Below are 17,485 nucleotides of genomic sequence, written 5' to 3'. Positions count from 1 at the left end.
AACATCATACCTTATTGTGCAGAAAACCTGGTACCTTTCTGTTGTCGATCTTTACTTTGTGGTTTCTCCTGTGTGCAGAAGATCTAATATGACACTATACAAGTAGTGATGCTGCTGACTGTATTACCACATTTCATTTTACTGTCAAAAAGGTTGGAGCCCATATTGGACTTTGCTATGGGGACCTATGAATTTTAGTTACGCCCCTCCATTGTTGAGTCCTGTGTCCATATTTGGCTTACTTGCGGATGGACTTGGAAAGTTTTGTCTTTATGTAAATGACAATATGCCGTCCTTCCTGAGTCTCGGAATATTTCTTATTATCAATAGAAATATGTTACTCGAGTTGTCTGCAGCGAAGGAACAGATTGTGTCGCTGTGGTTCATTTTGGCTCATACTCTGACCTTACTCTAATGATTAGGAAAATATTTAATATCTGGGACAGGACAGGAAAACATTTGATATTATTATTATTATTATTATTATTATTATATATTTTAAAGCGGCATTAATTCAAGGGCACTGCACATATAAAAAAAGGGTTAAGTACATAACATAAAACAATAATTACAATAAACATGAATGTAATAAATTACAGACTAACACAGAAGGAGAGGACCCTGTCCGCGAGGGCTTACAATCTACAAGGGAAGGGGGGAAGACGGTAGGTTGGGGTTAAGCTGGTCATCCGGTAGAGTAGTGGCAACAAGGTCCTTCCAGGTTGTAAGCTTTTCTGGAGAGGTGGTTTTTCAGGTTGCTTTTGAAGGTTTGGATAGGAGGAGAAAGTTTGATGTGTTGGAGTAGCGAGTTCCAGAGTATGGGGGTTGCATGGGAGAAATCCTGGAGACGATGTGAGGAGCAGTGGAAAAAAAGGTCTCATGGAGAGCAGTCATTATGTGTGGGGAGGTATCTTGAGATTATGGCAGAGACACATGGAGGGTATAGGTTGTGGACAGCCTTGTTTGTCATTGTTACATTTATTTTTTTTTAGCTGAAATCGCTGGGCAATAGCCAATAAAGGGACTGGCGGAGTGTAGAATAACCAGGCAGCAGAGTTGAGTGTTAGATGGGAGGCCACAGAGAAGGATGTAGTAGTAGTCTAGGTGGGAGATGATGAGGGCATGTACAAGCATTTTTCTTTAGGTTGAGGAAAGACTGGATACGAGAATTGGTGGCAGAAGGTGGTAAGGGCTTGGATGTGCGGTTTGAAGAATAGGGCGGCATCAAAGGTTATCCCAATGCAGCGGACTTGTGAGACTGGGGAAAGTGTGGATCCATAAACTTAAAGTTCACTTCTCACTAGGTAGTATTTAAAGGAGCACTTTGGGAAAAACTGATACTGTGTTCTGCCTAACACAGGACCAGAGAGGGCAGAGCATGACACAAGGATTTAAAGAACACCCCTGAATTATGCCTTTTAACATTGAGTGTCCTATAATTGGCCATTGATGTGTGCATGGTGGGTGTCTGATCCCCTCAGTGACTGCCGCGGCCACTACACTCCTATCCATACGTTTGTGTCTGGTACTGTAGCTCAGTTACATATCTGCCCCATTCGCTTAAATTGTGTTGAGCTGCAGTACCAGACATAGCTGCATTCACATAAACAGCACTGCGTCAGGTTCTGCAGTGAAGGTAAGTTCTGTGACCCCCTTCGTTCTTCTGATCGTGGGCACCTCAGGGATCACATCCCCTGAGCACACATCTTAATGGTCCATCCTAAATAAAGGTCATCAATGTTAAAACCTGGAAAGCCTCTTTTGGCATGGTGCTGGTATAGGTTGACAAGCACCAAAACCAATCCTTGGTTCAGGAAGAGTTAAGGGCATGATTACTACCTCATCAGAGAAAATAGATATTTGCCATCATATTCTGTTTCCTTAAATAGGTTTGACATCCTAAAGGCATGCAGGACAGATACTCTAATGAGTTATTTACCATTTCATATGGGGTCAGACTCTGGCCTCCACTCGGTGCCCCCGTAACATTGCATCCATGTAAATTCCCAGCAGCATTGTCATATGTTAATCAGCCGCTCCAGCAGCTCCCATCACCATAGAAACACCTATAACCGCCTCCTTCATCCCATTACTATCCCAAGATTCGAGATCAGCTCTGCTACTTACTTACTGTTCTTACATCTCCACCTTTTTCAGAAATTACTATTCGGTGTTCCTGATTTTTAGATGTGGAATATTTGATGTGTAATTGGCTACTATAATATATATACACAATATACACCCTGCAAACTATGGATCCTTATAAAATGTGTCCTCTGCAGTTCATACTAATATAACAGAACACGTGTAAGTCTTTCCAGTATTCACTGGGTGAAACGTAGTCCCCGAGATGTGATCTCAAGGATTGCAGGGCAGCGTTGTATAGGTGTATGCGACTTATCTGTATAGGCACTCTAAATGATCTAGTGCTCTCTAATGTCCATAGAGAGCCGACTGTTTGGAAAATGCACATGTATATAAATGTTTCACCCACAGATCTCTAGACAATATTCTAACAGGCACTAGTTATGCTAGATAGGATGTGGAGATTGATGTGGATGGTGACTTTTATAACCATACTGTCTCCCTGCGGCAACACTGACCTGACAAAGAACCAGACAGGAAGTGTTGTCATGGGGACAACAGTATTAAAAATAGTTTTTACAAAAGGCTTTTGGTACTTCTCCTTTTAGGCATCAAAGAAGAACTTTTTAGTGGGCCTTACTCATAATTATTGAGTATGGCCTACTGACCTCCCAGTTCCCGATGCACACGGTCACAACTCAGTGACTTGTCACTCTGACAGGGAGCCTATCGGGACCAGCCGGAGGCTAGTCCTGAGAGGCTTCTGTTCATGGCAGACACGGAGGCCATTGTTTGGCCTCCGGTTACCATGCCAGCCATCGGCAAACTTAGCGATTTCATCGTGCGGTCTGCCGATGTGCTAGAAACACCTAAAATGCGGCGATCACAATCGATCACTGTATTTAAGGGGTTAATTGCTGAAATCAGCGGCAAAGGACCGCTGGTTGGAACGTGTGGAGTGTCAGCTGTCGGAGACAGCTGACCACCCGGTTCCCGGTGCACACAGTCACCGACTGTGCACTGGGAACCGCGCAGTAACTGTACGTCGTGGTGCGTGAAGTAACCTGCCACGATGTACAGTTGTGTCCTGGTGCACCTAGGGGTTAAGGTTCTTCAAGTCGTCACCATGTTCAAAATCAATGCTCGCTCTCAGTGAATGGAAACATTCTTACATCCAGAGGTTGACAATAAACCGTCCTTGTTAATATGTTGTAATGATCTTTGCGATTGTGTCAGTTGGGCATGATACGGGTGGAGTCTCAGCTTCTGGATTTAAACATTGAATGTTTCTATTCACTGACCTCAAACCGAGATCTTGAAAATAGTGAGCAATTGGACTACTTTTTTGTGTGAATTGTCAGCATTATTCCTCTGTACGTGAGTCAATCCTATCTGGTATTGTGTGTGTCCAGACTGTACACACAAATATCTGTACAACCACATATGACCCTTGAATAGGTGTCTCCGTTCCACCACCTATAGCATCATTACTATGTACTAGTATAAACAGGTTAATGATATATGTGTGGGCAGTGTTATTTGTGTACTAGTAGTAATGCGTAATGCAGTGGCCTTGAACTGGGGTCTGACGGCCATTATCTGAGGGCCCGGATCATTCAGTTCATTTAGTATATATATACTTTAGCTATGGAATTACATTTTGTGATGGAAAAAGACCTTGGAAGTCCTGAAAGGGCCCGCAGTGCTACAAGCCGGGCCAGGGGAGTGTATAATCTGGGAATGCATGGTCCTCGTAACCCCGATCCTGTGCCGATTCCAGTCAGCCTGGTGCCGAGGTTCAAGTTTCACTCTGGAGAATGAAAGTAGCCATATTTAGCATGAACTTGTAATGTCCATGAGCGAAGAGAAGGGAGGGGTGTAGGAAATAGCCAGGCTATAGAACAAGACAGCAGCCAATGTCTGAGAGGGGGAATTAGCCAAGCTCTATTGGAAAAGGACATCCATAGAAAGGCAATTTGAGCACTAAAGTATACAGCAATTAGCCAGATTATTCGCCACCTGTTCCCCAGACTGGGCATGGCTTCTACAATTAGCATGGTCAATGTAAAACGGCATTATTGGATGCTTTATATAGTGCTGATCCTCAGCAGGGGCCACTAGGGTGATGGCTTATAAGTGGCAGCCTGGTATAGACTTATGTAGCAGACCCCCTAGGCGGGCAGCCCTACCTCATTAAGTCGAGTATAGGCCACATTATAGACTTGTTTCCTATGGAGACGTCACTGGAATTCTTACACGTCTCCCCAGTGCCGTATTTAAATGGTTTGAAGTGGCACCGTCTCCAGAACAAATTCTTGCACAGGGACGCGAGTTCTTATTGGGATATGTTTGAGTTATTAACTCCCCCTAGTCTTACCCGAGCCAGACAGTCTGACAGACCACTCCGCACCTAGTCTGGCACGAAGACAGTTAACAAATTAAAAAAACATGTTACCCCGTCTGCTACTGTAAATCAAAGAGGGGTATCAGATTAAGGGGTGCCAGCGTTACCATAACATTTCTAGAAAGAATAAGATGTGTTGTGACACTGCTGTGTAATAAATGTGTTCATGAGGTCATCTCACTGCGCCACATGTAGAAAGAATTTCCTAATTGTGTATACATCTGTCTCAAGTTTGTGAAACAAATTCTTTGTAATGAAGCTCTTCCTGGGCTTCAAAATAGTTTTTTCTTTTAGATCAAAGATTAACATAAAGCCAAGTGTATTCAGGTACAAATGCCCATATATTAAAGCTGACATGTATCCGGATTTCTTTACTCAATGGCGATTTTGTAGCTTGTAGTTTATCTTTAGTCTGCATAGGAGATCAGTTCTTCATGCATTGGCTTCCCAGGTTATTTGTGCAGGCCTTGTGCTCATACACAGCAGCCAATCAGAAAAGGCAGAGCTACGGTGTAAAGCATGGAGAAGGGGGTGGGGGGTTGAAGAAAAGAAGCGTTCACACACAGTCTGATGTCACTAAGAAGATATCATTAGTGAGTGTCTGTGCCCTGTGCCATGCATGCGCAATACATTCCCTATACAGTGAATGGGAGATTCCGGCGACCGGCCTAAGGAGATCTCTGAATCACTGTGACACCTTCAATCTAGCAATCGATGGTCACCGGGCACAGACCTTCTTTAAGAAATAGTGTTAATATTTCTTCTTTTTTTTTTTTTATCAATTAACAAAATACATTGAATAAACAGAGGATAAATCTAAATCAAATCAATATTTGGTGTGACCACCATTTGCCTTCAAAACAGCATCAATTCTTCTAGGTCATGTGCACAAAGTAGTGGATCTTGTAGGATTATAGTCAGGCGTATGATGAACCATTTATCTTAAAGAGGTGATAATAATCATCATTTTCATATGTAGGTTAAAACGCAGTCTTTAACTGTAACAGAAACTGCTGTGTAGGAGGTTTAAAACCAGGTGAGGGACAGCCAAACTCTGCTACAAAGGTGAGGTTGTAGAAGACTGTTTCATGTCACAGATCCACCATGGCAAGACTGAGCACAGCAACAAGACACAAGGTAGTTATACTGCATCAGCAAGGTCTCTCCCAGGCAAAGATTTCAAAGCAGACTGGGGTTTTAAGATGTGCTGTTCGAGCTCTTTTGAAGAAGCACAAAGAAACGGGCAATGTTGAGGACCGTACACACAGGGGTGGGCCAAGGAAACCTCATGTTTCCCTTCGAAATCTGAAGATGTTCAGCAGCTCAAAACTGGCAAAAACCAGTGCGAACCAGGTACACCCATCTACTGTTCAGAAAAAATATGACCAGAAGTGGTCTTCAAGGAAGAATTGCGGCCAAAAAGCCATACCTTCGACGTGGAAAGAAGGCCAAGCGACTCAACTATGCACAAAAACAGGTACGGGGTGTGCAGAAAAATGCCAGCAGGTGCTCTGGACTGAGTCAAAATGTGAAATATTTGACTGTAACAGAAGGTAGTTTGTTTGTTCGCTTGAGAGCGGGACGATAATGAGTGTCTGCAGGCGATAGTGAAGCATGGTGGAGGTTCCCTGCAAGTTTAGGGCTGCATTTCAGCAAATGGAGTTGAGAATTTGGTCAGGATTAAAGGTGTCCTCAATGCTGGAAAAATACAGGCATAAAGTTACCCCTCTTGCACACGACCGAGATCGGGCCGTGAAAAATAGTGTCGGCTGGATTTCCAGGCTCGACCACGGTACAGGTGAACAGGACTCCTGGCATAGACATTTTATGATGCCAGGAGTCCCTGCCTCCCCGTGGAGCTGGTGTTCTGTACTGTATCATTTTGTTCAGTATGGAACAGCAGTTCCGTGGGGAGGGAGGGACTCCTAGAATCCTAAAACGTCTATGATGCCAGGAGTCCCGTTCACCTGTACCGTGGTCGGGCCGGGAAATCCAGCCAACACTCAGACCGTGTTTCAGGGCCTGATCTCGGTCGTGTGCAAGAGCACTTATCCATCATACAATGCCATCAGGGAGGCTTCTGATTGGCACCAAATTTATTCTGCACATACACGCGACCGCAAACATACAGCAAATGTCATTAAGATCTTCAGCGTAAAGAAGAACAAGGAGCCCTGGAAGTAACGATATGGCCCCCACGGAGCCCTGATCTCAACATCGAGTCTGTCTGGGATTACATATAGAGAAGGAAGGATTTGAGGAAGCGACATCCACAGAAGATCTGTGGTTAGTTCTCCAAGATGTTCGGAACATCCTCCCTGCCGAGTTCCTTCAAAAACTGTGCAATTGTACCTAGAAGAATTGATTCTGTTTTCAAGGCAAAGGGTGGTCACACCAAATATTGATTTAATTTAGATTTCTCTTTTGTTCATTGACTTTTCAATTCGTGAATTGATTAAAAAAAACAAAAAAAACTATTAACACTTCTATTTTTGAAAGAATCCTTACTCATTTAGTGGTGGTCTGTCTTAAAGGGTCAGTCCTTGAGTGCAGTGTGTTCTTTTACTCTTCAATCTTTCTCTCACTTAGGTCGTCCTCACCAAAAATGATGCAGCAGATGAGGGACATCCAGATGGGACAGACTAAGAAGCCGTCGGGCCCCTCATCGCCCAATGCCGCCAAGAGACTCTACAGAAACCTGTCTGGGAAGTTCAGAGTCAACTACACATCTTTTGATGAAAGTAGCTTGGCAGCGCGGAATGAAAAGGAGAGGCTGCGGAAATCATGTCTTGTATGTCCACAGTATATGAACCCATCACTGCAAATCTATTGTCCTAACTGAGATGCTCAAAGTAATTTACAAATCACAAATTACACTACTGGGAAATTGTTCATATCCAGGAAATATTTAGCCTTTACATTAACCCATAGAGACCATTGGCTCAATGTGTTTACCACTAATAACAGATAAGTTTTGAAGCATGAACCATAAGTGTTCCCACCATCAGTCGGAACTAATTGTACTATAGACATAATGAATAATATTAATCGTAAACGTTAACATTAATAGTTACATCTACGGCAAGCTTAAAGGGTACCTAGACTTTTGCAACCAATTGTTTTAGTGCTCCAATGCATCTAAGATTTTAAAAAAAAAATAAATAGAGAAACTTCTTGATTAAAAATAGCCTACCGTTTTGTGTATACAGCTCCGATGCAGACCTATGTTTCTCCATGTTTGCAGACTACAAACAAACCCTGCCTTCCATCTGCCTCATCTTCTAGTGTCTGCTGGTTAGCAAGCATAAGACATATAAGCCCGCAAAGGAGCTGTATACGCCAAACGGTAGGATATTTTAATCAAAACTATTTACAAAGTTGGTTCATTTTTTGTTTTACATGCAGTGGGGAAAAAGGAATTGGATTTATCCAGCCTATATGTTAAATAGCATATTGATGTTCTTTAGAAACATCTGCACAAAAGGATCCTTACAAATTAGTAAAGAAATCTGCAAAGCTGAAGGATAAGTTTGCGACAAAATCTGAAATAGAAATACAGATCTCTTGTATAGTCGAGTCTAATGATAAAATGTTGTCTGCCTGCAGCTGCCACTAGGGGAGCAGTATTGGAAAGCAATGCTTACCTGCTGCACTACTGCAAATACAGTCATGTAGAAATGTTATTCATGGTCTTCATTGCAGTTTCAGGGGAATGCTGCTCTCTTTGAGGCAGTTGAAATGCAAGACCTTGATCGGGTGCAAGAACTATTGAAGCAATACAGTGTGGAGGAGCTAGACCTCAACACTCCCAATAGTGAGGGGCTCCTTCCTCTGGATATCGCGATTATGACCAACAATGCTCCAATTGCAAAGACACTGCTGCAAGCTGGAGCAAAGGAAAGTCCACACTGTGAGTATACAGAGATGTCTGCCGTGCTAAGGGCCGGCCATGTCCTCCTCACACACTAACCAAATATGTCTGACCTTTAATTCATTCTTATTCAAGTGAATGTGGCTGAGATTACAAGAGTGGCGCTGTTTCTGGAATAAAAATTCAATTTCTTCTAATTTTATACAATCACTTTTTAACTATATGCAATATTAACTGTAGTGATTTGATCTCTCTGTAGTTATGAGCTTGGAAAGCAGATCGCTCCATCTGTGCACTCTCGTCCGGGAGGCAGAGCAAAGGGTAAACGACCTCACTGCACAAGTTGTCAATGAGGCCCCAAATGCAGATTGTTCTGAAAAAGAAAAGCAGCTGAAATCGTGGGAATGGCGATACCGGCTCTACAAGCGCATGAAAGCTGGATTTGAGCATGCTCGTAAGTTCATCTCATACTCAATCCTTTAAAGGAATACTCAAGGCAAAACTGGTGCCTGGTGCTCGGCCTTAGGGGGCCCTGTTTCATACACCGCCCCTCAGATTCTGCATTAGGCATATATTTATCAGCTTTGCCTGGAGTGTCCAGATCACCTTGCATTATGCCAAATGGGGACGTTTTTGGCCAGTTGTCTGAACGCTGCAAAAACAGCATTAATGACCATCTCTAAAAATATACTTGTGTTTCCATTCCTCATCAGTTTCCAGAATGTTTCAATTCATTGACGGCAAACAAAATGTTTACAACTACTGAGAAAATTTAAACACAAAGGATATTAGAAAGATGCAAAAGTATTTATTATACCTGAAACCCCTTTCTATCAGAAGTCATAATTATTTGTCAGCATTTGTTAGGTAAAGGCCAAATAGATTACGAAGTTATTGATCAGTCATATATTATAGTGAAGCAATTTTAATACAGAAATATAATCACCCATGTAACAACTTCTTCTTCTGTCCTGTTTAACAGGTGTGCCGGATCCCCCAACCAATGTACGCCTAGCCGTCACCAGTAGCACCACCCTGCAGGTTACATTCCAGGAACCACTGAGCGTCAACTCTGCAGTTGTCACAAAATACAAAGGTAACTGCTCTAATAGACAAAATATTAATAATAAAAATATTACAGCTGCAATACCAGATACGACCTGTGGAGAAGAGTGGCACTGTTTGTAATACAATAAAAAAAGCATATCATCCTGACATTACACCTGTGCCTCTGGGATTTTGGAACTGGGGTTTCCAAGGTCGTCGTGTTCACAACCGAAGCGACAATTTGCAACCCCCCCCCCCCCCCCCCCCGATTGTTGCTACTTTATAAACTTTATACAATACATTGCTTATTTAGCAAGCGGTGGTTCAGAGGTTAATAATATCTATGGTGCTCATGGGTTAAAATCAGATATCCCAGGTGGATTACTGGCTAGCATATAATATTCCTAGTTGTTTGGGATTGCGAGCAGGTTAATGGTGGTTGTCTAGGGCAAAAAAGTGTGCCCATTATAACTATATCTAAAGTGTGTGTGTGTGTGTGTGTGTGTGTGTGTATGTGTGTGTGTGTGTGTGTGGGGTACATAACACTTTTCTATGTTCTTCTATAGTGGAATGGAGTTTGTCATCCTCGTTCTCACCAAATGTTGGAGAAGTAGTCATTGAGAAGTTAAGGAACTTGCAGTTCAACATCCGGGGTCTCGTATCAGTAAGTGTTTTTTTAATAACGTTACTAAAAATGGGTGTTGTATTCCCAAATTAATTGCTGAGCTTTTGTTTACATATATTCAGTCCTTGATTAGTTTTAACACATTAAGGCTACATGCACACGTTGCGTATTCTGCTGCAGAAAATATGCAGCAAAACCGGGGGAAACAGCAAGAAATTCGCAGGAAAAAAACCGCACATGAAGATGCGTTTTTTTTAATGCGGTGTTAAGTTTTGCTGCGTAAATTGCGGTGTTTTTATGCGCTGTGGGTTTTGCGGCTTATTTCTGTAGTACAGGGATAGAATTCGCAAGCGAAATTGCGAGATAAATTGACATGCTGCGGTTTCCAAAATACGCACCACAGGTCAATTTACGCCCCAGAAATACCGCAGTCTGGACATGAGATTACCTGGAATCTCATTGACTATGCTGGTACTGTATTACGCTGCGATTTTGTAGCACGGAAAAAAAGCATGTAATACGCATCATGTGCATTGACCCTAAAGAGATTTGCCCATGATCATGATTTATCACCTATCCACAGGACAGGTGATAAATGTCTGATCGGTGGGGGTCCTAGCGGTCAGACACCCACCGTTCAGACATTTATCACCTATCCTGTGGATAAGTGATAAATGATAATGGGAAAACCCCTTTAATACGTATAATGAGAAGTTATTGAAATTTCTAATATACTTCGTTTTAGTTCCTTACCAATTTCAAGAATTCTGCTTGCTGTTCTTATTTATGCCAGGTTATGATTTTATCCTGTTCACACAGCTGCAATTTTGTTGCAATGTAATGGTATAGGTAAGAGCTATTGGCATGCTGCTGCTGTATTTTGCACACAGAATATTTGTCTAGACTGATAACTGATACATTGTAACAAGCTCATCAGCTGTTGGTCAGTATGGGTTTTCAGCCTCAACTCAAAAATAAAAAATGTTCTCATTCACTGACCGCAAGATATCTTGGGAAATGTTGAGGACTTAAAAGAGACTCTGTCACCACATTATAAGTGCCCTATCTCCTATATAAGGAGATCGGCGCTGTAATGTAGGTGACAGCAGTGCTATTTATTTCGAAAAACGATCTATTTTAAACCACTTTATGAGCGATTTTTAGCTTTATGCTAATGAGTTTCTTAATGCCCAAGTGGGCGTGTTTTACTTTAGGCCAAGTGGGCGTTGTACAGAGGAGTGTATGACGCTGACCAATCAGTGACCAATCTGCGTCATGCACTTCTCTCCATTCATTTACACTGCACTAGCGATATAGTTATATCATTATGTGCAGCCACATACACAAACACTAACATTACTGTACCTGATAATGAATATACATTACCTCCAGCCAGGACGTGATGTTTATTCAGAATCCTGACCACTTCTGAATCTTTTCTGTGAGATTCCGGCAAGGCAAGCGTAATCTCGTTTGAAATGACAGGTTACATCGTAATCTCGCGAGATTACGCTTGCCTTGCTGGAATCTCCCAGAAAAGATTCAGAAGTGTCAGGATTCTGAATAAACATCACGTCCAGGCTGGTAGTCATGTATATTCATTATCAGGACACTGCAGTAATGTTAGTGTTTGTGTATGTAGCTGCACATAACGATATAACTATATTGCTAGTGCAGTGTAAATGAATGGAGAGAAGTGCATGACGCTGATTGGTCGCTGATTGTTCACTGATTGGTCAGCGTCATACACTCCTCTGTACAATGCCCACTTGGTCTAACGTAAAAACACGGCCATTTGGGCATTAAGAAACTCATTAGCATAAAGCTAAAAATCGCTCATAAAGTGGTTTAAAATAGATCGTTTTTCTAAATAAAAAGCATTACTGTCACCTACATTATAGCGCCGATCCCCTTATATAGGAGATAGGGCACTTATAATGTGGTGACAGAGTCTGAGATTTTGATTTTAGGGGGAAATACTTTCTGTAAATTGCCCGTGTCTGTGCTTGGCTGTGCTGTGGTCTTGGTTGCAGATTTGTCCTTTTCCTCTTCTTCTCTTATTTTCTGTCTCTACCTCTCGTCGGATAGATGACCGTAGGAAAAGTATGAGTATGAAAAATATTAAAGTATATTACAAAGTGGCAGAACTTTTCATTATACAATGGATTAAGCATAATTTACATAGACTGGCCTGTAGGACTCAGTGATGGCACATTAACCTGCCTCTCACAAGTCTCACAATTCACCTCCTAGCAACCTTCCACACAGGAAGTAAATCCCCATTAGGGCATTCTGAGTTAGGGTATGTTCACACACACAATCAAAAACTGCTGAAAATGACGGAGCTGTTTTCAGAGAAAACAGCCTCTGATTCTCATCCGCAATTAAAGCTGACATTTTTTCTATTGACACAGTGAAAAACCGCTCCAAAAACTGCTCAATAAGTGACATGCTCCTTCTTTTTACGAGGCGTTTATTTACACGCCATTTTTTAAAATGGCAGCGTAAAAAAAACACCCCGTCTGACAAACGCCATTTTTCCCATTGAATTCAATGGGCAGATGTTTGTAGGCGTTTAGCTACCGATCTTCAGGCGTGTTTCGTGGGGTTTACGTCCCGGAATACGGCTGAAAAGACAGCATGTGAATATACCCTTATTAGAGGAGGTGTCTCATTCAGGAGCTCTATCAATAAGCCTCAGCTGGTTGCAGCTACAAACCGTGTCTCTCTCTGGAGGACCCAGTCTGTCTGTGCATTAGATGAACAGACCAATGATTTCAATAGGCACTGCGTAATGCTTCATTTCTCCTGTGGTGGCGCTGCAGTGAAATTGAACACTTACTGCCAGGTTCCTGTGGATTCTTTCTAGTAAAAGGGATTGTACTACAAAGTGTCAAAATTAATTGTATTCCTGGTCTCTTATACAAAGTTTTTCATATCTCGAATGCTATTGCAAATTATATTATCATATATTAGATTTCAATGCATGCAAATAATGTAGACAAGTGGTCTCCAACTTGTGACTTTCTATTTTTGGACAAAGCTAGGGCTCTCAGCCACCCTGGCAGCCGCAGGCTGTCAATGCATGCTGGGAGTTGTAGTTTTACAACAGCTGCATAATTTCTCACTTAATCAGAGGTTATTGTTTTTCTTCCTTTGTATCTAATATGCAAAAATGTGCATGGGGGACAACCGTCTTGCACTAAGCCGTATCCATTATACTGGTTATAATAAACCGCCCCAGCATATTCTCAGCAGAGCCGCCGTGTCTGGTAGCACAGCCTTCTACTGGCTAGACAGTGCTAGAGCAGATGGGCCGCAGACAATGCAGCAGGTGAATGCAGATTTACAACGCAAGTTTCTCGGCCTGGGAATGGGAAATAACCAAACTCTTAATTACATCTCTTACAAAACCCTATAAATTCCCTATACCCTTCCACCTACTGATATTAGGCACTTGATTCAGCCGATGATCAGCGTCTCCAACAAGTGTCTGTCATGACTCCTACCCCCACCCTAATAAATCAGGACTTGGCCATCCGCCACCTACTCAGATCAAAACCCTCTCACCAGCTCCATAGCTAATTGGAGAACAGGAGCTTTGACTCCGCTCTGTCACCTTTTCTATCTCTAGGGTTCAACCCCTACCGCTAACAAGGTCACAGGCTGGTCGGTGGGGGGCTGAGCTGTTTTATCTCTGTGAGAACCGCATGGCAGCTGTATCTGCACCCCCAGTGATACCCCAAATCGCCACACAGCTTTGTGTCTATACTGGGAGTTTGCAGGTTGTATGTCAGACAAAGTACTGACAAAGTGACTGGCAAAACCCCAGCATAGACATGAGCACATATGTTCTAGTTCACAGCAGTGATTTACTCTCCATTTAGGAAACGTTCCTAAGCGATGATAAGGGAGGTGTGACGTTCTGGATGTTCGCATGTTACACCACACAATTCTTTTGTTTTCTCACTCACACTACATAGGAGCTGACAGTATTGGAGCACAATGACAATCATACAGACAACTGATACCCTGAAGAATATTCCACTTATATGAGAGTGATTCCTGACTGCTGTATATCGGCGTTCTGAACATTTACTAAAGCTTCAACGCGTTGTCCAGTGTTCTTCTTCTTCTTCTTTTTTTTTTTTTTTTTTTTTTTAAATATTGGGTTTTTCCATGAGAGACATTTGACATATCAACAGGATAAATGTCAGGTAGATGCGGCTCCTAACTCTGGGACCTGCACCTTTCTCTAGAACGGGGCCCCCTAATCGCCGTTCTAACTTTTTGTGCTCACGCTGCTGCCCAGCCACTTCCTGATTACATGGTCGGGAGTTACAGAAACAGCGTAGCATGCGAGCTTTGCTGTTTTCGTAGCTACTATTCAGTTCTATGGGAGATACGGAAACATCGTAGCTCAGCGAGTTACGTGGTTTCCGTAACTCCCGATCATGTAATCAGGAAGTCGCCGGGAGGCAGTGTGAGCACAAAAAGCTATAACCGGGATTAGGGGGCCCTGTTCTAGGGAAAGGTGCGGGTCCCAGAGGTGGGACCTGCATCTATCTGACATTTATGACATATCCTGTGGATGTGTCAAATGTTTGTCATGGGAAAACCCCTTTAAAGAGGACGGATCCCCTCTCCTGACATATCTGTTTTAGTAAATACTTGCATTCCCCATGACATAACAATTCTGGGGCATCTTTTCTTAGAACTCCCCGTTGTGCTGTTCCTCTGTTATTGCTTCTGGAAATCTATGAATAAACTGGGTGTTACTATTCCACCTATCAATAGCGTGTGTAACTACACAACCTGACACTGCCAACTGTTTTGGTGGGACTTTCCTGCAAACTGGAAAGCAAAAGTGGTGGGGTTTATTCTAATTTGCCTTTAAAAGGGGAACATTTCCAGACAGGATAGGATAATTATATTGTGTATTTCATCTATATCCGCTCCACATAGTTAGAGACTGATCCCTAATTCAGGATTATCTATTAGGGTGTATTCCACCAGTGTAGTTCTGCCGCGGTTTTTGCCGCACAGCCTAAAACCGTATTGCAAAAACTGCTTGTGGTTTCACCGTGAATTGCTGGGGTTTCTGTGCTAGTTGCCGTTTTGCCATGCAGAAATTTACTGCGTTGGCATAACCACACCATGTGTGAATACACCCTTAGCCAGATCGGAGAGCAGCTACAACGGGCGTCTCTCGCTCTGTAAGAATATTTGTTTCTTACATTTTCAGCCCATTGATTTGAAAGTGAACTGCGTAATGCTTCATTTTCCCTGTGATACACCTGCTGCCAGATTCTCCACAGTTTACAGCTGATCGCTGGGGGTCCCTCAGCCTGTCCAGAGCAAATAATACTTTTAACCACAAAGTGTTTTTCACTAGAGACTATACACTAATCACACTTACAAAACCTAAGAGCCAAGGACAGATGTAATAAGAATGGGGAGTTGCCCGTAGTAATTAGACGGAAATCGTTTTCAGACAGTACAGTTGGTATCAAGAAAAATGGCAGAACACCGAGACATCAAACAGGAGGTCGGATCAAGTAGAAGTATAAAATCAGAGACCATCAGACTGAGGTCAGTAGTTTGCAACAGAGAGGTTTCAGTGGGACTTGGTTAGCAGTCAGGAGAATAGCGGGTGCCAACAGTGTAAAGGTCACAATGTAAATATTAGGGTACAGGGCGCTAGAACTAGCATAGTCAAATTGTCCTAATGGTGCCAGTGATGGATCCAAACAGTTCATGCCGAGTATTGATTTAATGGTCCATATGCTGCTGTGTTTGCAACATACATGATGGTATATGTGTAATTCTGCATGATACATATTAACCACATATGTGCCATTCAATTATGTATGATCTTTTACAGGGTACAAGGTATTATGTTCAAGTATCTGCATATAATATGAAAGGTTGGGGATCTCCGCAGACGTCACTTCCAGCTTTTGCCATCCCATCTAGTAAGTGTAATGTATACTCACTCACAGCTCTTCAGACACACTGTGTATATTTTTTCAGATTGCATTAATGAGAACACACTGTTTCTGAATATTTTACATTCGGGCACAAATTATACAATCACATTATAAGTTATATCATATCTCCTCGTCCATAAGGAAATGGGGTTAAAATATATGTGCACTTTTGGTCATGGAAAATAATAGTTTAGATGGGTATTTATGTATTATTTTGTTGGCTGATACTTTTATTTTTAAGACCTGCTTTCTCTGTCCTCCCAGCTTGTAGAGCTGCAGGTTCGGAGCTCAGTGGGTGTTCCCTATGAAGCATGCGCTCTCCCCCTTCCTTGCCTCAATGGTGTAGCCTTTGTACCTGTGTGTCCTCTGCTCCTTTCTCTCTCAAACGGACATGGTTATAAAAGCTAGAATTGCTGGGAGTAGATGCAGCTCAGAAATCTTCTCTGGCATATATAATATGCTGCATGTGAATAATACTGACCAGAACGGACCACAGATGCCTCTAGATTAGGTTAGCAAGCAGAGGGCTGGGAGTACTATGTGTCCGCAGGATCAAGACCACACCGCATTACTAGTGGGTAACCATGACGTAGCAGCAGCATCAACCATGTAGATCTTGGGGCTGTATACACAAAACGGTAGGATATCTTTAATCAAGACTATTTGCAAGGTTGCTTCATTATTTATTTTAGATGCATGAGAACAAGGAAAAAATGGTTGCAAAGTACTACAAAGCCTTTAAAAAGAATATACACATACTTGACGGTCTAGTATGACAATGGGAAAGATTACATATGAATGCATATTTATTTTTCTATATCTGTTCCCTAGACTGGCGTGAATATGATGGTCGACCGCCAAGAAGAAGAGGCCAGGCAGAAGCACTAGATCTTCTGCTCAGTCAGGTGAAGACAAGTCACCAGCACTGTGTGTGCCATGGTAAGATGTCCGTGCCATCTGAAACTGTACAGGCAAATCGATAACATACAGCCTTCCCTATAGCCGCATGCCGGCACATGCACAGACCGTATCCATAGGGCCTCATTCATCCAGCATACACCAAAAGTGTGCCTTTTTGGCAGACACCGGGCCAATATGGGTTGGTATACCTTTTTTACTGTTTAGAATAGCATAGTGGACTACGTTCTTGTATACAGAGTGATATAGTAAAAAAAAAAAACTTATATCCCCACAGCATGAGTTTATTCAATATGGTAACCTATTGGCGATGTATGCCATTGCATGCCTATAGAATTGATTATTCCCAGTAAATAAGCGACGGGCTGGTTCCCGTTAGACCTTCCAAATGACAAGCTTTGTAGATAGAGGAAGGATTAATATTTAAAATGTAATCTTTAATAGTGTCCATATAAAATGGAATAGCAATATAGTACAGTTATAGTGTTATTACTGGACATACACAACGATCTCTATTCACAGTGATGAATAGACGGTTAAAGTTC

The 17,485-nt window shown here is 42.3% G+C and overlaps 1 protein-coding gene across 12 annotated transcripts in view; it reads left to right on the top strand.

Moving 5' to 3' along the window:
• Positions 1 to 17,485, top strand: part of LOC142655814 (ankyrin repeat and fibronectin type-III domain-containing protein 1-like) — a 219,469-nt gene that overhangs the window by 166,982 nt on the left and 35,002 nt on the right. For all 12 annotated transcript variants that reach the window (XM_075830400.1, XM_075830398.1, XM_075830397.1 and 9 more), the window contains 7 exons: positions 7,079 to 7,280; positions 8,192 to 8,399; positions 8,620 to 8,814; positions 9,343 to 9,456; positions 9,974 to 10,071; positions 15,917 to 16,007; positions 16,854 to 16,961. In XM_075830400.1, coding sequence (XP_075686515.1) covers positions 7,079 to 7,280; positions 8,192 to 8,399; positions 8,620 to 8,814; positions 9,343 to 9,456; positions 9,974 to 10,071; positions 15,917 to 16,007; positions 16,854 to 16,961 — 1,016 coding nt within the window. The remainder of the gene's footprint in view (positions 1 to 7,078; positions 7,281 to 8,191; positions 8,400 to 8,619; positions 8,815 to 9,342; positions 9,457 to 9,973; positions 10,072 to 15,916; positions 16,008 to 16,853; positions 16,962 to 17,485) is intronic.

This window comes from Rhinoderma darwinii, chromosome 6, assembly GCF_050947455.1.
Source record: "Rhinoderma darwinii isolate aRhiDar2 chromosome 6, aRhiDar2.hap1, whole genome shotgun sequence".
Taxonomy (NCBI): domain Eukaryota; kingdom Metazoa; phylum Chordata; class Amphibia; order Anura; family Rhinodermatidae; genus Rhinoderma; species Rhinoderma darwinii.
The sequence above is the reverse complement of the archived record's forward strand: the minus strand, read 5'-3'. Positions and strand labels throughout refer to the sequence as shown.